Source organism: Diadema antillarum, unplaced genomic scaffold, assembly GCF_040938485.1.
Source record: "Diadema antillarum isolate AM-2024a unplaced genomic scaffold, OU_Dant_1.0 scf00000006, whole genome shotgun sequence".
NCBI classification, from domain to species: Eukaryota; Metazoa; Echinodermata; class Echinoidea; order Diadematoida; family Diadematidae; genus Diadema; species Diadema antillarum.
In genome coordinates, this window is record NW_027270895.1 from 205,362 (window position 1) to 228,491 (window position 23,130).

The window sequence follows — 23,130 nt, forward strand, 5'->3', positions numbered from 1 at the left end:
CTTCCTACTCGACCGGACATATTTTCAAAGAAAATATTCATCCAAACTTCCACTTTCTACACCTGCTTAAATATCAAAATTGTCCTTCGTCAAGTTCACTTATTAAAGCATGTGTTGGGAATGTAATAATGAGTTACAACAAGGGAAAATTGCAAGGCAGTTAACCCTATTACCTATGGAAGATGTAGAAATGCTCCATGGATTGTAGTACATGATTAACATTGAACCAGCGAGTAACTGGTTGGCCCATTGAGGATGAGTCCCCAGTATACTCGGGCAGTTGTCTATGGGAAATGCATGTTGTAGCAAAATCGGACAGTCCTCAACATGTATTGAACTACAGGACAGCATGGTGTTCATGGCTCTTCTAAACCTCAGCAACATACGATATGTAGACAGCCATCACTAATAAAAGTCTGGATTATTGGAAGGCAAACAAACAAGTCTGAAATAATTATTGAATTCCTAGAGAATACACATTTTACCCTTATGTCAAATTGTCATTGCAACTTGCCTGAAAAATACTCAGATTGGTATGTGGTAAAGTTTGTATTTTATGTCCATGATGTTGATGACAGAGCAGAAAAAGATGATGTCTTCCACAAGACAGTTTGAAAAAGATATAGAAATACATAATATACCTTTGTTAGTTATATGAACTAATAGGCCTTCAGCCATTGCAAAAGCGTGAAACATATCAATATGTTTTGTGCGCACAAACATTTGAGTGTTGCCTGATATTCAACTCTTTCAGTTCATTTTTTGTAAGGTCATGACAGTGATGGAAATTTCTAAATGTACAGTTGAGTTTTACAACATCTTCACATAGACAATATGCTAAATTCAGCATTTATATGTATATATGACAGTCATTACCATTCCACATTATGCATCTACACCACACACAGATAGATGGATAGATAGATAGATAGATAGATAGACAGATAAAGATATACATGAAATGCATATCAACTGACTTATGATACATAGAATAAATGTGATTTTGATGAGGTAGACTAAAAAAAATCATTTGCTGAACATATTAGAATACCCACGAAATCTACATTGTGCAGTAACAGGTTGGAGATCCAGAAATATCTTGCTTCTAAAAAGGGATCTTTAGTGACCAAAAAATAAAAAATAAATGAATAAATTTGTTTCCCCGCCCTTTCATTTAGGGTCACTGGGTGAAAACGAACTAAATGTTATTTGTTTGTTTTTTTCCTTTGCTATATAATACAACCCTACCATAGGGAGGCACAAGTACAATTATCATAGCATATGAACAGAATTTTACATGCTTATTAATATATCATATTCCTCTTAAGATATACAACAAAGCAGGATAGCATGTATACAAGGAAACCTACTTCAAGCACTCATCAGCAAGAACTGGGAAGATACAGCAATCAGGAAATGACCACGATGACAAACGTTGGGTATGCGCATATTTTGACACAAATTCCACTCATATCAGGAAGTTTTTTTTTTTCGTTCATCTGTTGATAAAAATTTTATTTCCTCCTTCTGACCGGGCAAAGAGAAATATTGATTTTCATACTTTTCTGTGAAAACTTCAGTGTATCATTTATATATTTGTAGACATAGTTTTTCTTTCCTTGTTGTTAATACCTATATAAAGAAATATACAAATATATACGTGCAAATATATAAATAAAGCATATTATAAAGTCTAAGAAAAAAAGTTAATTTCCAAGAGATGTTCATGCATTACATTTATAATGTATCAAAGTGATGTGTCAATAATATACCCGTAGTGACATCTTTCAAGTGAATATGCCATGAAAAATCAGAAACACTGGGCGGAAAACTTCTGGTAATAAAGTGAAAAACATGATAAACCTCAAGCAAAATTAACCCTTCGCTCAAATAAAACAATTATACCGGTATTAAAAAATTAGAAAAGCACTCGGAGAGCGCAGACCTCCACCAAGCAGCTTACTTCCACCCATATTACACACGGATGCTGAAAATCACCCAATTTTCTAATATAGACGCCTTTTGTTTACGTCATCAGCTTCCAGCTGCGCGGCACCTTGCCTGAGCAGAGCACATGCCTTAGTGCGCATATGGAAACCTCAAATATGCGCAGCTTGAACTCCCAAGTTCATTGACCCTGTTTACCAAGAGTTTACCAAAAGATTTTTGAAAATCCTTCAAAAACTAATACAAATTCCAAGATCACTACCACAATTCAACCATCTGTTCCTTGGGTCAGCTTCAACTTTTCCTGTAAGTTTCACCCAAATCCATTTGCAACTTTTTGAGTTATTTTGCAAACAAACAAACAAATAAACAAACAAAAACATAACCTTCTTCATTGGTGGAGGTAAGAATAAGAAAAAGACCAAACAGCATGTGAATTTCTTACCCTGTGAATCATAGTATTCCATTTTTGTTTTGGAGCAACCTGAGTCCTTTGTGGAGTCAAGAGGTTTATCCTTGGACAATACAAGGGCTATCCAATAAATAATCAAAACAGAGCATGATGAGCATGAATTATACTGTAACTCAAGATATTTTTACGGTATGAAATTTTCACAAATTGGAGCCGATGGTCTTTCTTTTGCAGCATGAAATTTTTGTGAATTGGAGCCAACGGTCTTTTATCGTGGCCACAAAAAAATTTTTGCGCATTGTCACTGGCATTCCATGCATACACATACAAAGTGTAGACAAGAACTTTTGCATGCTATTTTAATTTTGTGAATCTTGGCTTTCGCGAAATTTCGCAGAAATTAAAAATGCATGTGACCATTCCTGGTTTTACAGTTGATAATAATATACCAGGTATCTTCTCAATACCTTGCAGTTTCCAATGCATTTAATTATAAATATAAATTTTGTGGCAAAATGGCAGGCAACATGCTCTGGAAGGGAGAAAGAGAAAAAAAAAACTGCTCAAGAAACTCTCATGATGAATAATTTCCACTTGAAACCCAAGCCATGTTTCTGGGCAGCGAATCCAGCTAATCTCCCACTGGCCGGCGGCATCGGTCAAATGAAGTCCTCATCCCCTTGGACAAGTTGTATACGATGAAATGTTATTTGCCCATTTTGTGTGTGCAAAAATAACAGACAAACACACACACACACACACACACTGACACAAAACAATTTTAATCTCTCGAAACCTGTAACAGAGAGGTCCTAATTGATGGTTGGGAGTGGATTAGTTTCAGTTTGGCCCTGTGCGGTGTGGTATCACGTGTGAGAATTATGTAACCAAGCACCCCGGTGTGACTTTCATCGTCCCCATTCCGGACTCCAGGACTTAATCTAAAGTGTGTTTGGTATCAAAACACTGTGAGAATTCATACACACACACCACACATACACACAAACACACACACAGAAGAAACTAAAATGAATGAGACATTTAAACATGAATGCTAAGCTGACAATTTGCAGACACTGTTTTTTTTCCCCCGCTCGCTCACTTACCTCCCAGAGCTGGACAGCGCATTTATCCGCAGAGCCGACATGGCCGATAATTATTATTTGATTAGGCGTTAATGCACCAGGTAGAAATCTCCCAAGCCCCTCTCGCTTTAGTGGGCCGGGGCCTCGGCCGATATTCCCGTTCAACGCCGAGTGAAACTGCAAACCGCCGCCCCTGTCAAAGTGTCGTAATCAGGGGGAACGCGATACACGGCACCGATAAAACACCCGCTTTTTTTTCCTCTCTCTCTCCCGGCCCTCTCCTTACTTTCACTGGTCGTCTCCCGAGAATACATACCAGGCAAACTCTTGCTAAAAAATAGATAAAACTCCTGCGTGTAAAGGAAGTATAGCATTGCAGAAAAGTAACCTCCCTTTCCTTGTTTGCATTGTCTCCTCTTACTCTCTCTCTCTCCCTCTCTTTCTCTCTCTCTCTCCAGTCTTCTTCATGTCTCCATAAAACATAAGGGTCTATAGTCCAAGTGATTTATGAGGTGATGGCAGTAATTAGCATATATACATATTCATGAGTTGGGCCTGGCAACTCCGCCTCCCAGATTAAATTAGGCCAACTACGCATTTTTTGTACACACTCTTGGAAAAAGGGGGCGTGGTGCTGGCTCAATGCACTCTTTCTTTCTTTTTTTTTCCTCATCTCATGATTGAGGATCTCAATTCTGATTGGTCCTCATTAGCATTACATTGATGAATATTAATTTGGGCATCTCTTGTCCCATACAATGCCACACTCATTTCTGAGCCAAACTTCTGATAGTAGATATCTCTTGATGCATCTCTGCCATGACCTGCTTTGTTCTGGCACATCATCCACGTTCAAGTTTCTAGCAGAAATTTCTCATCTATCATTTACCCACTTTTTATGTCACATCTAAACTGGATAAACCCAGATATACCACTGGTATCTGAATTTTGAGACAAATTTGAACATCAAGGCTTATGCCCCCATTTGGTGAGGATGGCATTCCACAGTCTGTCTTCAGTCAAGGTCGACTTTCAATTAGGCCAAGTCATCAAATTTGATTGCAGGCAGTCAGTACATTCTGAGAAAGCAAGTTTGAGTTTGCCGGTAGGGATCTAAAAGCTACATATTAAGCTGCACAAGATGAGAAATTAATATAGCTTGTCCATTCCCTCCTGATATGCCTCTATTGGCATACTGTATACCATGCAGCAGTTGTGCCTCTTCATGCCTAAAACCTTTGGGTGCATTTACCAACTCACTTCTGCCACAAAATCAAGGTTTCCAAACAACTTTCAGGGAGTTTTAGGCACATGATAAAACACAAAGCTCTTTGAAATGCCCAAAAAAAGTGTGATCACAAATGTGTTTGAGCCAGAAGCATGTTTCTGTGATGATGATAAAACGCAGAGTCATTTTGAAATGTGTCTACAGCTCGAACCTGCCCACGCCAACCACTGCCAACTACAGCTGCACACATCCCTGGTCCTTGGGTCAAACTGTGCAGTACGGTGTGGAAATGCACAGTGACAAGACCTCTCTCTCAACTCACGACGGAGATAAAAAAATGCAACAACTCGAGAAATGCGATCCGAAAGGTGTTTGCGTATGTGTTTTGATAGTGGGTACTGAAACGTGTTCCAAATATGGGAAAGATGATAAACGCAGCCCATGTCATTTGAAGAGATATGATCTACCATCCATATTATATCCCGGTTGGCATGAACAAAACGGGAGAGGGCAGCATTTATAAACGAGGGAGAAAAAAAAAATCACTCTCGACAGAAATCATCTTGTATTGACATAATGATGGAACATACAGGCAACAGTTTGTCTTTTCTTTCTCGGGGAAAGATTTCACGTGTTTCTTCTTGTCGTTGTGTTCCACTTTGTGTTTACCAAAGGTCTACAGGAGATCCATACATTAACCTGTTGAGGACGAGTCCCGAGTATACTCGGGCAGGTGTCTATGGGAAATGCGTGTTGTAGCAAAATTAAACCGTCATCAACGGATTAAAGGGAGTTAATATCTATTACTCGTTGAACGAAACATGAGACTGAGCAGATACTTAAAGAAGAAGAAGAAGAAAATGCACATGTCCCTCCTGGGGGCCAGTTCCGCAATATGAATTATTGAGGTACTGAAATGTTTTATTACAAAGTTGATACCTCTTCAGAAACATACACATGTATACAAACACAAACACAACCACAAACCACAAACACAAACACACCCCCACACACCAATTCTGCAGGTACCCCTGCCTTGATCGCATGACTACAGTATAGGGAAAGGTCGAAGACAGTTGAGGGCCAAGCAGCTTCTCAATTAATGAAGTCCCGACGAGTTTCAACGAAGTGTCCGGCCGGCCGTCTGCTCTGAAGTGACCAGCAGTGACCTGCCTCAAGCCATACCACTTCCAAGCCATCCCGCAATGTGGCTTACCCTCGCACAGACAAAATAATTTCGATTATATCTGATATAGACACTGTTACAAATTTGCCAGAACTACAGGTAGTTGGTGAATTTTCCACAGGGATGTAGATTCACGGGTATGCCAATTTTGTTTGTAAGTTCTCTTTTGTTTCTAAGAGACACCTTCACAGAGCCAGAGTAACTGCAAATTCCAAATGGCCGTCAGAAGATGGCATGACGTTGCCAAATTGATCATGTGATATGTGTCATGATGGGCTGACCTGGATCACACGATTCCTTTAAATAACAGAGGATCATCAGGTATTGACCAAAAGGACGAAACAAACCTCAGCTGCATTTAACAGACTAAACAACTTCATCTACATGTGGCTAGCACAGAGCAAAAAACAAAATGCAATTAAAAACAACAAGAACAGATAATAACAGTGATATCAACTTATAAAGCCCAGAATCTGCATAGATAAAACAATAACAACAATCCAAACAAAGTGACACATAGAGAACTCACCTGTAATACTGTGAAGGGAACTCTGACTTGGGCTGGCGAAGGTTCATGTCCAATGAACTTTGACCCGAACTTGACCCTGTTGAGAAACCCACGCAGAGAGAACAAGAAAATTGGTTATCCTATAGAGTAAATACAATCACTTACAAACTGGTTTAACAAAGAGAAAAGATGGAAAAAGCCTGTACAAACTTTCTCTTTCTTCCAGAAGGTAATTTCTTTAATTCTTTCCTTTTAGAGGCTAAACCTAACCCCTCGGTGATGAACATGCTTGCACAGAAGCCTGATGATTTGTACCATCAGTGGCTAGAACAGCACTCTGTGGAAGCATCGCATTGCTGTGTTTTTAGAAGATGATGATTGAATTTAGTGGAATAAACAACAACATCACCATCACGCTGGCATTTACATAATGTGGCAGTTCTCGGAATCTGTGGTGTCAATTTGACCTCGATGAGATAGGGTTGAGGGGAAGGGAACTGGCATGCCCTCAGAAAGTGTTCTCTCCAGGTGTATAATGTTGCATTTGTTTCTTTGGGTTTGCCAATGTGATGTGATACTCATGTAGACTCCATGATTAAGATCAAACTGTGTGTGTCATTTAAATCATTCTAAATCTTCTGGAAAAAAAAATATGACCATAATATGCAAGAATGGAAAAATCACATTTACAATGCCCATTCATGCACTTTGCAGTCCATCAAAAACTGCTTACACTGTCCAGCTGTAATGAATGATAGACACCTACACCTTGTACTTGTAGTCCAAGGTGATTACTACGGGCCTAGATCTCCTTTGGGTAAAGACTGAATTTGTCATCTTTGCAGGGCGTCATCCTCCACTGGAATCATCTTCGTGGATTGCAGTAAAAGTATCAAATTCAGGAAATTCGGCAAATGGTCTTATTTCCCACAACAAGCCAACTAATCACAGCAATTTAAACACAAACACATTCACTTCTCTTCATCTCTAAAGACATAAAGCTGTAATTGCAGAGAACCCAACATCTACTCATCAGCCAACATTTGGTTTCTAAAAAGAAAAGAAAGCTTCTAATCTGTCATGCAAAGAGTTGACTTGTACTCATGCCTCATATGTTTTATAGTTTTTACTGCATGATCCTTCACACTGAATAAAAAAATAATGTTCTACTTGGAAACTCCCATGACAATATGCAAATGAGGATTATGTAATTGCAATATGGGTGAGTTAAAAAAAGAATGTGCCATGTTGCCGGTCCACTTACGTTCTAACAGGCTAGCGGAACTGACGGTCATATTGTAAAACCATTAACCTCACACCATTACACTATAAATGGTTAGGCGACAAAACATGCCAATCACAAAGTTTTGCAGGCATGACCGACAAGATAATGAGAACCTGTCCACTATCCACTGACCACTGTCCACTGACCAATGACCACCTTCAGATACAGTGTATCTGTTGTGTTTCCAGAATAGAACTAGAAGGCAGTAACTCTGCAGACTTTAAATATACACATTGTATGAATACATAAAACTAGCATACCCCAATGGTTCATCACTTTTAGTGACAAGGAAAAGAATACAATCCTTTGTTCCTTCTCCACCCTCCTAAGAAGAACACTGACAACTCCAAAAGATACAAAGTGAACGTATTATTTCTTGAATGAAAAGATAACTGTTAAAACACATCACAAAGACTTAAAAATGTGATCTTCCAGTGTATGGATGTTATAGGACCACAGCTCAGAACTGTAAGATATGACAGAAAAATGCAATAATGTAAAGATCTAAGTAAAATAACATAAGCTTGTCATTAATGAAAGAATATATGATCTATGATTAGTAGACATGTTCATAACATCTGGCACACACATCTCTTTTGAGAGGTATATGTTTCATGAACTCAAAAAAACCCAAAACAGGTACACTGTATGAGTTTCTCGGCATCAGATTCTACTGTTTCTTTCTCTTTCTCATAACAACCACAAATGCATTACAAACATTGGGAGAAAGACACATCATGCTACAGAAACGTGTGACACAACTGATCCACTAGCACTGCGAGCTAGTGATGCGGATGTGTAACCACGGCAACACACACACACCAGCGGTTCACTGCAGAGAAAGAAGAAGAGGAGGAGGAGGAGGTTTGGGGACCAGCACAAAAGGCTCACCTGGGAAGTTTTCAAGAGAGGAGGCATAGCTACTGTCGGACGCACTAGGAGTAACGCTGTTACTCAGCGGCTCCGCTTTGACTGCATGGGAGGGTGTGGTTATTTTGGGGGGTGGAAAAATGAAATCATCATTTGGGGTGGTGGATTGGTTACATGGTGGGTGTGGTTGTTAGGGTGGTACAATTATGGGGGAGCATTGTGTTTGTTTCCATGTTATCAGCAAAATAAACCACATTTAATATGGGAATATTTGGTGTGTGAAGGAAGGTTAGAATACATTGCAAGAAGAGGGGTGGGGGAGAGAAGAATGGGTGTTAGGGAAGAAATATGATTTTAATTTTGGGGAAAATATAAAATCATGACACGCAAGAAAGCACTAAGAAGGGATTGTTCCACGTTTGTAAATACGAAAGAGAGGTAACAGAAAAGGAGAGAAGAAAAGATGAGCAAGTGACAGAAGTGAATGACACAAAATGTGTGGAAGAGAGAGAGAGAGAGAGAAAGATATAGGAAATTAAAACACACATATAGTTTTATGAGGAGACGGGTGGGGGAGAAGCCGTGTTTAAGAAAGTAAACACAGTCAGTGCAGGAGATGAAAGAGAACAGGCTGGCATTTAATGAAACATCAATGGTTATTGCGTGATTGCGAAGATGAGCATCACACACATGTTCAGCAGCAGTAGGGAAGCCAGGTGATACAAAATAGTGTTAGTATTGGGAGAGAGAAAAGTATACAAGAAGCATCTTAATCGATGATCATTTTTTTCATTGCATCCACTCTTGGTTTTCTGCAGCTAATGGTAAGGCTATAGTTTAAAGGTCCTGTTTACCTTTGGGAACAGTGATTTAAAAAATGTTCAAGATATCACATTTGATGCATATGTGTAGGTCTGTTGCATCACAAAACATCCTACCATATAACATTTTCGCAAAAAAAAACCTAAAATATAAGGAGATGTAAGTAATTTTCTCAATAAACCATAACTGTAGACGGTTTAGTCTGGAAACATTTTTATTATAACTATTGTTCACATTTTGTGTACTAACAATACTTCACATCTATTATACAGATTCAAATTTTTACAGTGGTTGTTTCCATCCCTAACTCACATTTCAGAACTGTTTTAAAGCACTAATGCTGGGTTTTTGTTTCATCTGCAAATGGTAAATTATGCCTTTACATCAGACTCACCACCAAAAAAAAAAATCAAAAAATCAAAATTTTGCAATGGTTCTATTTTCTATAACATTCCCTGCAAACAAAATAGAAAACAATGGTACTAAATGTAGTAGCTTTTTAATACATCGACAAAGCCATAAAAGACACATTATCGATAAATGTAATGTTCTGTCATCAACCTTTTTATTTTACGTAGCCTCTGTTCATTGCACAGTGTATCTAATTGTCATCTTGCAAAGCAATGAACGACACCTACAGTATTTCTTCTTTTTTTTTCAGCTGAATTTCTAGTCATTGACATTAATTGGTATTGTGCATGGTCTAAGAATTGCACGTTCTTGACAATATTGATGGACCCAAAGTGTTCCACAATAGAAATATCAGATGAATTGGAATCTCATTGTGTAGGAGGTGTGCGTGTGTGTGGGGAGGGGGGGGGGATTGCTTAATTCCACGCAATAAAGAGGACATTTTCATGCAAAATTAGAACGTTTTAAGCATGTGCTAAATTAAAGAGGGTTGGGAAAACGAGAGAAAGAAATCATTGCTAGCAGGCTTGTCAATTTTGATAACCATTCTGATTTCATCTGAAGGCTTGGCACTCGGCCTGACGGACAGATGGTAACATGATCATACGATAACTGACTTAATGAAGAGTGGTAGCGTCGACCTTGTTCACACCTAACTTTTCCCCAACATTGCCCAGACCCATTGCTGGCTATTTCACTCTATCTCTCTCATGGTGATGGTGTCTCTACACAGAGGAAATGTAGAGGCATCTTTTGTTGCCATACAATGAAGTTAGATTGGCATATTGTAGGGGGAAACAAACAAATATATTGCATTTTTATGAAATCTGGTATGTACAGGCACGAGAAAATTCACAAGATTTCGCTCAAATGGCAATTGTGTTAAAATCCGTTGAGGACAGACTGATTTTGCTACAACAACAAGCATTTCCCACAGACACTTACCCGAGCATATTAGGGACTCATCCTCAATGGGTTAACATATTGACAGTTTGACTACTACTGAGCGATTTCACACAGCATCCCAAGGGGGGGGGGGGGGGGTCTTCCATTGCAGTTACATAATCATGATTCTCCTGGATTTTTATGCAGTTAATCCTTCATTTGCTTGACAACCACTAAAAAGATGAGTTGCCTTGAAGTTGCATGGTGGAATCATATCTTCTCATTTCATGGGGGGGGGGGGGAGGATCATCACATTATAATGTGACATCCTTGATGTCTCTTTAGCAGCATCATGGTGAAAAATAAGCGAGCTCTCCAAGATCGAACTACAGTACAAGTCTTTTCACATCAGCTGAACAAAAATCCAAGCTCAAGAGTTTGAACTAACAAACAGTATAGGTCTTTTCACATCAGCCCAGTGAAAATCCAAGCTAAAAATTTCTTTGCTATCACAAATTAGCGCACTAATTCATTTCTTATTCACATCAGCCCAAAGAGAATTGGCCAGAATTTTTTTTTTTAGCTATTTTTATATAAACTGCCTTTACGATATTGCCCGCGCGATCAATCTCGCAAATGTGCAGGCTGCAGCCGAGTGCAGGCCACACACGCTATTAAAGCATGATGGGATGTACCCCGCTTATTCCCTCAAGCGAACACAAATTATCAAACAGAGTGTTATTTTGCTATTTTATTAAGTTTTTTCCGAATTTCCAAGTTAGACCTGAAAACATTTCTGGATCAGATCTTTCAAATTAGCATGTGAATTGGAATTCACATTTATGTAGTGCACTATTTCGTGATTGGGGTAATTTCCAAAATCAGAAATAGCACGCTATTTTGAAACCGCAGGCTGATGTGAAAAGGCCTTGTGAGGAATTACCACTACTTACATCCTGTGAGCAAAAAATTACACTAAAAACAGCCATGGGACTTTAATAGACAATTCTTCCTAGGTGTCTACTGAATACGATTCCAGATGAGTAACCGTCATTCATGACTTTTGGACGATTGTCACACTTTTGTTCAAATATTTACCAATCTGTCTTCCGGGGGTTGATTTGGGTCCAAGGCTGCATTTATTCTATCTTTCCTCATGCAGTATCGATAACATTTGCAAACGTAACAGTTTGTAGCTAACCTTTGTTCTCTCAGCAAAATCACGTAACAGACCTGGGTATGATATGGTTTTAGTATTTCACGATAAATTTTCTCACGACTTCTGGCAGAGGTTTGTAACAACCTTGAGGGCAGTACATGCTCAGATCTGATGAATTTGATGATCACAAGACCGTTGTGACAAGGTGACGAATATTCCAATCATTCTCAAAACTGGCAACTTTCTTTTTATTTGGGGGGGGGGTGTTAAAATATTGTGTGACAGAGCACGGTAACATGTCAAATATTCAATGATTCTTTTGAATCATATACATGGCTGCAATTAGGAGATCGGGACTTTCAATTTACTGTATAAAGTTCGACGGCTGCTTCACAAATTTGAGGGGAAAACTTTACGAGTGTGGCTCAACAAGGCAAACAGGAAGCATCTTGAAACAGAATATACCAGGCATCCTGTTGTCATGTTATAATCTTTCTTGTTTTTGCAACATTTCTACAAAATACATCACTTTATTCCAACATCCCCTCCCCCTTCCATATCCACATTGGTGGGGGGGGGGGGGGGGGGGGGGGGGTTGGCGGCCAGAAAACATCCAATTATGTCAATAACAAATATGGTTGCACAACATCTCTCGACCAATCACTGGATTGCCGTTAACTGCATACGAATGGATACCAGTCTACTCCATGAAAGTAATCTGAGATTGATTTTATGTGGAAAATTGAGGATTTTTACATGAAAAACACTTCCTACAGAGTCACCTCTTCATCAAACCTTGATAATGAGCTCCTATCTTCGAGAGGCAAGCCATGTTTCATTTGCATGACATCACAAATAAATTCGTAAAAATTCTACCAAACAATGTGCTCTACTCTTCCTGGCTTCTATACAGGACGATGTTCAACTTAATAGGTCGTCCAGAACATCACATTGATATGCTATGTATACTTTCTGTAACAGATTGGCGGCATCTATATAGTTTTATATTTCTTCCCTTATCCCCTCCCCCTTCCCCTCCCCATAAGTGAGACTACATACTTACATTTTTTATCTCATCAAAACAAGTGATGATATGTTATAAAGAGTAAAAGTTTATACCCAAAAATCTTGTCAGAGAGAGAGAGAAAAACAGAACTATACGAAGAATACACAAAGTCTCAATATTTTGCTGTTTTTCATTGCATTACTTGCATTTTAGTGAGTTTGTATTCTGCAAACTCATAATATTCACAGAGGTGTCACTCCAAGCAGAAATATGACAGTGAGCTTGAAAGCGTGAAAGAAGCTTCCACGATAACTTCGTCGGGTGTGAACAATGCTGCGGGCTCTTCATCTCCCTTTCAATTGCAATTTATGAACCCTCCTCGGTTTGTAGAGCAAATATCGAGTACTTTATAAAACAAACACAATTAAAGAATGATAACACTCGGCGAAAAATCAATGTCAATACCGGCAGGTTGATGGAATGTAAACAATTGCAAATATACGCACACAGACACACTCTCTGTCTTCATTTCATATGCAATCACGCATCTCACTCACTGACGGCTTTTCCTTGGTTACAATACTGGACCTTTTTAACAGAGTGGGGCTAAAGAGAAAGCAAAGGTGGCGGGGGGGGGGGATGTGAGGGGAATTGAGGGGAGTTGGTTTTAGGAGAATGAGGGATAAAAGCAAAGGAGAGTGTTATTTGCTATACGTCTGTGTCGTTTTTAAAAAAAAAAGGTGGTGTTGATTCATTAAGTTAGTGGGGGACACTTTGAGAGAAAAGCGTTGGTACACAGTAAAGCGTATGTGGATACACAACACATCCTCTCCAGTTTGATTCGATACACACCTCTCTAGCTTGATTTGATATATAGTACCTCTCTTTTCGCAGACCTTTCGTGAGCCAAGACTAGAGGTATCACTCTCAGAAACTCATTCCCAACAAAATACTCAACTACAGAAACCGCCCCAATGTGTACACAAAGAATATTTTTCTTGCAATCTTGTCAATCATGCGTAGACTTCGAGGAACAACAAGCGAATTCCAAAAATAGCGATGAGATTTCATCTCGCTTTTGAAATCATGCTGTTCATCGATGTCTCTCGTATTCTACGGATGGATAAAAATCATTCAGATCTTTCTTTTTTCCATGCTGGATATAGTCAACTCCTATTTTCAACTACACAAGTGTCTTGAAGCTCAGTCAATGCGATGCTACCGCGATTGCACAGCTGGAATTTTATGATCAGCAACTACAAAAACTGACACTTTGCATTGTGGGCAATGATTTTGAGTCCATGGTATAAAAACTCCAGCGTTTCTTAAACATTAAACCGCTTTCTTTACGGGTAAGAGAAAGGCTGCTAAAGAGGACGGTGATGATTATTCAATTCCTTCTCACATCTTTATGGCCACCACTACAAGTTTGTTTCCTGGTAGATGTTAAAATGTATTAATGATTCTTCCATGGACCTAGGGGTTTAAGTTGGCAACTTCATTCATTGTTGAAGTGAGAAGAAAGATGGTCTTCTTATTCAATGGAAGATGAAAGCAAATAGGCTGTATGCATAGCCTCAACTCCCTCATGCTTCTTAATATTAAAAGTAATGCAGATTTTCTCCCATGCTTTCCCTCTATTTAAAAAGCAACGGCAACAAAACAACAAGTTATGCTTGGTCAGTTGATGGCTTGAAACATTCACAATCAGGTATGAAAGCCTGCTGGATTTTGACTTCAGTCATCACCATTCTCGCCTCTTCTTTACTCTCCACATGATGTTCTGAGAGAAAAGGGGGAGAGGGAGGGAGCAAATAACTAAACAACATCAAGATAAGTAGGAACTAGACATAAAATAGAGAGGGGGGGGGGGAGAGAAAAAGGAGAGGATATTTCTGCGCTCTTTTGTGGTGTGCCGCCTTCCAGCATACCTGTGCCCACCTGAACAAAGCAGGGAGACCGTGCTGCGGATCAGGCAGGAATGGGGTGAAGAGAGCTGGGCTTTGCTGATAGCTTGGGGGCACACCTGACCTGTCGCCCTCCCCAAAACCAGCCAAAACCTTACTACTGCAGTCCTCATGGACAGACAGAAAGCAAAGGGAGGAGGGGGAGGGGAACTAATCACCAAAACTAAGAATGAAGCCCAGCTGGTTTGCTGAAATAATTTGTCTGCTGTGAAATGCTCTTTCTTTGTGCTTTTACTATTTCATACAGCTGGAGAAATCCTTCCTTTTCAGGAGAAAACATTGATGCAGAACATGAAATCCCCTCAAGAAGAGCTATGCCATGGGTGCGTGTCATTTCTGAACGTGGTTGAACGCAGACATCCTACTAGTTTGTTAAGCGTATGTTGCATGACGATTGCATTGCACGCTTACGATTTTCTCTGATTCAGATCATATCCGTCTGGTCTGGTTTGTTTTGGGTACAGCCCCCTCCGAACTATATACACATCATGCAGATCTGGCTCCGAGACAACAGTCCTCCAAAAGGTCATACAAAGTGTGTTGCCATGACAACATAATGGGGAAGCTTGGAAAGACAAAGGAGAAAGAAAAAAACTTTCTTCTATCGCCTCAGGTTGTGTATGATGAAAGGTAAAAGAAATAGAAACATTGAGAGAGAAAAAAAGGAGAAATCGAGGGAGCATCGGAGCGGGAAGATGTGGTTTAGTCGGGAAGGAGGAGACAAAAATTACGCCAAAAAAAAGAAAAAAAGAAAGACACTTTCATCTCAAGACGTACGTCCATTAGGACAGCAAAGCAGACGATACAAGGATAATATTCTAAGAGGAGTGAATTGGAGACATTTCTTGGGGGACGTAGAAGATGCATTCATTTAGGTTGTTGCCTTGACAACCATCAAAAAGCACACATCACTGAAGAATGAGGTGAGAATACTTAAAAACTCATAATATGACATCCAAAATGAGAGATTCTAGGAAAGAAATAGTTGCGAGGTGGAGAGTGGTATACGAATGTCATAGAAATAGATCAGTGAAACTGTCATTGACAATGTGATATAAAAAGTGAAGGAAGGAAACATACCATTTATATAAAATCTATATATACATACATCCTTACAGAAGAAACAGAGAGGGAAGAATAGAGAGAGAAAAAAAGAGAAAAACATCAAAAAGGAGGGGTCTTGAGGTAAGGAAGGACCCAAAACGTTGCTTGCAGCCCACAACAACAAGACAGCTAATTTAACCAGGCCAGAACGGTGAGTGATTTGCGGGGAGGTTTCGAACTACTGACGACTTGCTCTCCTCTCTCCAATCAACCTCCCACCCCCTCCCCCCCCCCCCATCCCTCAGCCTCAAACCGAAAAATAAAAATAAAGCCGAAAATAAGATGTATCCTCACAGGATATGATGATAGCAGGTGGAACCTAAGTTCATCCCTTCTAACAGATACTTCGCAAATCTGCGACCGCATGCTCCCGATTTTTTTTTTTAATGCAGAGTACCCCTGCAGTACTCTTCCTCGCCTGGTCTATCTGCCACTGTGCTTGCACGTAAGAACAAGGCTGAGTACAGATGCATGTGGAAGATTATGATTCGTTATTCGGTTGAAAGGTTTTGTAGAGTTTTTGAAACCTCTACCTAATTCTTTGCCAAGTTGCCTTCACATCTTAGACAAGTTTTTTTTTTTTTTTTTAAATGACAACGTGCAGTGTATCACAAAGGAAAAGGTAAAATCTTAAAATCTATCTCTTTTAGATCAATGTTCTCATCAGAGAAACATCTTTCATGACATAAAAAAGATAACAAATCTGAACAGCAATACACTGTCCCACAACCCATGCACATGCAGGTAAAGGTTTTTCGTCTCCATTAAGTAGAGGGTTTTGTTAAAGGACAAGTTCACCTTCATAAACATAAGGATTGAGCGATTGTAGCAATATTAGTAGAACACATCATTGAAAGTTTGAGGAAAATCGGACAATCCGTTCAAAAGTTATGAATTTTTGAAGTTTTTGTGCAGTAACCGCTGGATGAGAAGACTACTGCAGTGTATGAATAACTCAGATGTCACATGCGTACAACAATATAAGGAAAATATAAAGAGAATTTCACAAAATTTCATCTTTTGAAAAAAAGTACACATTCCCTTGACTCGTTACCGACATATGTTATGGGTAATATTATTCCCCCTGCCTTTAGAAAGAGACAAGTCAAGTGGTCTTTTATTATGCGAAAAAAGTGAAAATATGTTGAATTTTCTTTACATTTTCTTTATACTGTTGTACGCATATGACTCACAAGCTGCAGTAGTCTCCTCATCCAGCAGTTCCAACACAAAAATTTAAAAAATTGATAACTTTTGCATCGATTGTCCAATTTTCCTCAAACTTTCACTGATGTGTTCTACTTATATTGCTGCATTTTCTCAATCCTTATGTTTATGAAGGTGAACCTGTCCTTTAACATTTAGCTATTATAAAATAGCATGGGCGTAAGTACTCAAGCAGGACACGTACGCCCATGCTTTTATATCATGGCTACTACTAAAACACTGATCAATTCAGTGCTTGTTTACATCGATGTAGGGCATTTTGTCAAGCAGTTGTATAAAAACCTCTCGACAGAAGTATTTCATGAATTTGAATTTAGCTATTTCATTATACGCCAGACACATTTGTAATTACTGCCATATCAGCGTAGCTAATCATCATTCGATTATCTTATCTTCAAATGTTCTTTGTTTTTTGAAACAGTTTTGAAAATTTTAAATGCCCTGTTTTTTACTCACTTCATATGTCTATCTGTGCTGCATTTATGTAGCAACAAAAGATGTATGATACCACTTTGTCATAAATATCCACATTGTACACTGTTTGGGGCTAGTTGAAAACCATTAGGTCATAAATGAGCTGCAAAGAGCAACCCATGAACTGGAGAAATTTTGTGATGAGAGATAAAGATAGAGAGAGAAAAAAAAAGAGAGAGAAAGACATGAAAATCTTATCTCTCAATGATTTAAAATTTCACTGTTAGTGACTAAGACTGGGAAATCTACAATGCCAAAGAAACAGAAAAGAGAAAGAAAGAATGAACCATAAACAGTTCACAGAACTGGGTAAATATTGGCAGATTCTTTCCTGCAATCAGAAATCCGTGCTCTCGTATCGCTGGAACTGTGCCATTGAGCGAGTGTATTCCTGTTTGTACTCTCACTCTGACAATGATGCTGTATCCACGACTCTACCCTGCATTGTCTTTGAACACTAGAGGTCTCCCTTCATGAACAAAAACACCAGCATTCATTATGCATGCTATTCAGGGCAGGAAATTGCTCACAGACACAGGCGAGCAAGCGGTTCTCTATGGATCTGAATTTAATTATCATCTTTTTTTTTTTTTGCCTTCTTAAATTTCCATGTAGTAGTCAAAAGTGGTAGTCGTAGTAGTAGGAGGAGGAGGAGCAGTAGAGGTAGTAATTTACTGAAAATTAAAGTACATTTCTGAAAGAAATGGGAAAATGTGCCCCTCAAAGTGAAAAACTCTCCTGATATACCTCTCAAAAGATTGAAAACTCATGCTGCAGAATGTATACCGTTCACCTGCAAAATTGGTCCATTGTAGATTGCCAGGCCACTGGAAAGAATGAAGGGGATTTGTGGAAACTTCCTAAAGATACAGTATCTGTACAGAGCTCATTTTTCACTACCGTAAAGTTCCGTGTATAAGACGCACCCGTGTATAGGACGCACCCCTACTTTCGGACCTAAAATAAAAATTAAAAAAAAACACGAAAATTTCCTCGCAAATATTGCGTGTGTCATACATACTATTTCAGCTCAAAATTTCCCTAGAATGCAGCATGTATTTGCTCTATTTTTCGTTTCCTTTTATATTTTCTTTTAACGGTATTCATCGGACATCGGCAAAATGTGGAAGACGCAAAATGCGAGACTTGTCTCGGTACTCACTTGCTATTGTTTCGCCTTTCAATCATGGTACATGTGTCATGCATATCGTACTCATGAGTGTACAGTATGATCTTTGCTGTCATACATAGCAGAGGGTGTCTCGTATATTGACGCATGTCAGACTGGAAGGTTCATTACGAAAAATAAGAAAAACATCAACAAGTGTAGCAGAGGGATCATACGGCAGGACGTACGGTGCGTACGGTAGTACACTCCTGCACTACCAGTAACGTGTGTCTCTTGTACCATGCTTGTATGCACAGTGCTAGCCTTTTGCAAAAGGCAGCTCGCTATAATTTCAGCACAAGCACACAGAGAACAATGGACTTGCACACACAGCGCGCAACGGGCAAGCGCTCTTCGATCCGATCGCTGTGTGCACGCGAGTCCATTGCAAAAGCCTCTCTGCAGCTGCTGCCTCTAGCTAGCTAGCTAGCTAGCTACAGTGTAGCTATGCTATCCTAGCTGGCCTCGTGAAATGAAGAGCAAACGAACGACATGGATATGCATGCATGCTTCACACATTGTTCATATTTACGGTGACATAGTGTCGATCCTACTCCGTATTTTACAGCTTTTGTCTATGGCCATATTGATACTTGTACATTGATAAGTTTTACGGTATCGGTAATTTAGTAATGATACCTGTACATCGCGTATTCCAGCTACTAGGTTGGCTGTTGGTAGCTTGGTAGACTGACATCGGTAGCATACAGCAGTGTTGTTACAGGTGTTGTCTATGGCCAGATTGATACATCGTTACTGCACAAGGCCGATGTAAGTTTATCTCGTATTTGCAGCTTTTGTGTGTGTCCAGATTGAAAGATCGTTCATTTATCCGTAAGTTTTAGTGATTGCTTACCTTCCAAACGTCGATGGGCATACATGGCCCCAAGTTGGCCTTATAAAATTGGGTGTACATGACGGATTTTTTTTCCGTGATTCGACTGTACCCGTGTATACGACGCACCCCCGATTTTCAATGTTTTCCGACGAAAAAATAGTGCGTCTTATACACGGAACTTTACGGTATTTGATTTGTGAGTCCATCAATAGTTTAAATTCGGCATATGTGACACCAAATTTAATGTGTAGATAAAATAGAACAGAAGCAGAAAAAGTTATGATAAAATGGTATCTCTCTCCTAAGAGCTAAATCAAACAGAATATGGACCTTTAATCAGTTGGGTACCACAAGGTAATGTAAAAACCACAGACTGCAAAGCTTTAATGCCCTTCTGGCTCTGAACAAATTTACTTATCATGGTATTGCACACATAGGCCAATTTTAACCTGTTCTTTGTGGGAATCTACTATACCAGGTTTCCAAAATGTAGACAAGAGTGTCTCCATGCATGGCCTAAATTCATGTTCATTATGTGTTATGCCGACTGAAAAATGGCTTTGATCAAAAGATTAGAGTTTCATCTATCAATATCTGTTCTTTTTCTGTATCAAAGCTGTGTGTATTATTGTCTAATCTACTGATACCTACTGATATTAAGAATGTGCATCTTCATCAGCTCGAAAACAGCCCGTTTGGAAATTAGCCCGAAGTTGATGCATGCGTACTTTGCCATCATTACTTGGCTCGCACAGCCACAGAACTCTAGCAAGAGTTCTGTGGGCTCAGCACGCAGTTTGAATGATGGGACTGAGAAAATTTGGGGCTGATCGAGATGCAAACTTGTAGCACGCTAATTTGCAAACTAGACCACGATTCTGAGGGAAATTTTCCTGATCAAATAGCGCCCTATTTGCGTCTTCCTTGCACAAATACATGTAGCGGGTTAATTTGACATTGGGCAAATTTCCAAGCCACAAAATAGCGCACTATTTCGAAAATTTCGGTCTGATGAAGACAGGCCTATTGAGAGAGGAAGAAAGCTGATAAGATCTTGAGTCTTAAATGTCATCTACACGTAATTACAAGAAAGTCTTTATTCACCAGTTGCAGAGCAAGTTCGCAAGTCTCTTACACCCTAGGGATTTCCTACACCTGGTGAAGATGTGACAAAACTCCCTTTTTCTTCGGTAGAGGCTCAAGTTATAATCAGTCCTTCTGATATGGGGACAAATTTCAATCATGTCAGGTTCTCGACAAACTTAGGCTGATTATAAGGTAGCACTGAAGCCTTGAAATACATTGTAAGAGAGAGAGAAAGAAAGGCCCCTCTGGTACAGCACATGGCTACATTCATGCACCATGAATAAAAGAGAATTTAATAACCCTAATCACACTAATTGCATTTCTAAAACATTAATCCATTCATATCTCAGGAGCACTCCTAATAACACATCTGTTCCATACAAGAATGTCACCAGATGAACAGTCACCAGTGCCCTTGTCTTTAAGATGGGAACACTTGCGTATAAGGTATAATGTTTTCCAAGTGAATGCTTTGCTAATGCACAATTTTTGTCCCCTTTTTTTCTGCATCTTTTATTGTTTCTCATAGAAAATGCCGCAGGGCTAACAAGCAGCGGCTGATGCCAAGTGCTCCATGAGGCATCGGCTTCGTCTCTTCATTCTCCCACTAGTGGATGCTGTCGCCATGGCACCCATCATCCCCCCAAACCATCGCAGGAGCGTCTCCCCAAGAACATCTGCCCAGCCTGCTTGGGAGGATCGCCTCCTAGTGCTTGGGCGGCCTGCTGCAGAATGGCAGTGGAGATATATATGGCTCTGCCAGCTAGCTAGCCAGCCTCGGCCCCTCGCCGCCGCCGCCGCCTTTCGCCGCCTTCTTGCGGCCCTTGAGAGGAAAAAAACAGTCCGGCTTTGCGAGGAGCGCCCCCCTCTCTATCGCGCGAGAGCATCTCTCTGATGCTCGACCGGTGAGTGACAACCACTTTCAGCACGGGCTTTGAGTAAACCCCTACTCAAACAGATGCAGGACAATTAAAAGAGAGCACCACTCGGACACGTTACAGAGCGCCTCGCTGAAACACGCGAGACGGAGTGCCCAGCTAAGTGATTGGTGGGCCAGGTTTGGTGGGGACGTGATGACCGAAATTGTGATGGGGGAAGGAGTGCCGGTGTAGTATGGGGGAGCAGCAAAGTTTGTCGTGTGGTCGCACCTTCATCCTTTTTATGTCAGGGACTTTTTGACGGTGTGTACAGGCTTTGGGGCTCTCTGTGCCATTTGACACTATAAAACAAATGGAGCATACAGTCATATACATGTATCTTACAAAGGGAAAGTTACATGTAATTATCTTGTTTACAGACGTAGAAGAAAACCCTAGATCTGAGAATTATGCACTTTGTCTATGCAATTTTCTTGAATGGACAAGATATGAATATTTTAATATGAAATATCAGAAATATGAATAACCAAATCAGAAATTAATTCCTGAAATAAAACAACAGGACTTGAAATCACTTCCTTAATTCTTCATGTTTACTTCAGTCATCTAATATTTTTTTCATTTGAAACAAGCTAATATGCTACTCCCCCCCTTCCTTCATTCATACTGTATCTAGGCATCCAACACAAAACCAATTCCTGACAAGGTCGCTTCTTTTTAGTATAGTGATTATGATAACAGCAGAAGTAGCAAGCAGTAGCAGTAGGAGTTCGTAGCTACAGTAGTAGTACTAGCAGAAGATGTAATAGCAGTAGTAGTAGTAGTAGTACAAGTTGTAAATGTCGTCATCACTGTTGTCGCAGTAGTACATGTAGTAGTTGTTGTAGTACTGTTTTGTTGTACGGGCAGCTGTTGTTGTACCTATAGCAGCACCAAATTAACGAAGAAAACGCTGCCGATGCTGATATAGGCAAGGGGATTAAGGCGACATAAAAAAAAGAAGGAGGAAGAGAGGAAGAAGAAGTTGAAAAAGTAGAAGAAGAAGAAGTTAAAGGAGGAGGAGGAGGAGGAGATCAAGATTGAAGAAGAAGAAGAAGGACGAGACAAAAATGACAAAAATAGGGAGAAGAAGATGAAGAAGGAGAAGAAACATGAATGGCATTCACCACCCTGAAGGTGTGTAGAAGTGCGAGTAAATGCGTGCGGGGGATTCGCAGATCAGGGAAGGGGGAACTGAGGGTGGTCTGCTTAGGGGTTCATAGAGATAGGATGTTAGACGGGTAGTGCAGTAATGGGTCTCTCTCTCTCCCTTCACATTAACACCAGCCTACTCCATCGGGTTTGAGAGTGCATGTTCAAGTTATGAAATTACATCTGAAACCCGATAGCGAGATATGATTAGATTAGACCTTCCGCCCCCCTCTGCATTGTCAAGGGGGGAAAAAAGGAGGGTGTGCATGAGGGGGAATGATGGAATGAATTGGACCCAAAGCGAGGAAGCGGCCGGGCTTCAAAAAGAACCCCCCTTCCCCTTTGAAAGCCCACGAAAGAGATGGCAATCGGTATTATACTTGGCGTACGTGG

The 23,130-nt window shown here is 39.9% G+C and overlaps 1 protein-coding gene across 3 annotated transcripts in view; it reads right to left on the reverse strand.

The window, feature by feature from the left end:
- The window catches only part of LOC139716061 (protein phosphatase EYA1-like), a 418,852-nt gene that overhangs the window by 89,680 nt on the left and 306,042 nt on the right, over positions 1 to 23,130 (reverse strand). For all 3 annotated transcript variants that reach the window (XM_071627624.1, XM_071627632.1, XM_071627617.1), the window contains exon 4: positions 6,388 to 6,463. In XM_071627624.1, coding sequence (XP_071483725.1) covers positions 6,388 to 6,463 — 76 coding nt within the window. The remainder of the gene's footprint in view (positions 1 to 6,387; positions 6,464 to 23,130) is intronic.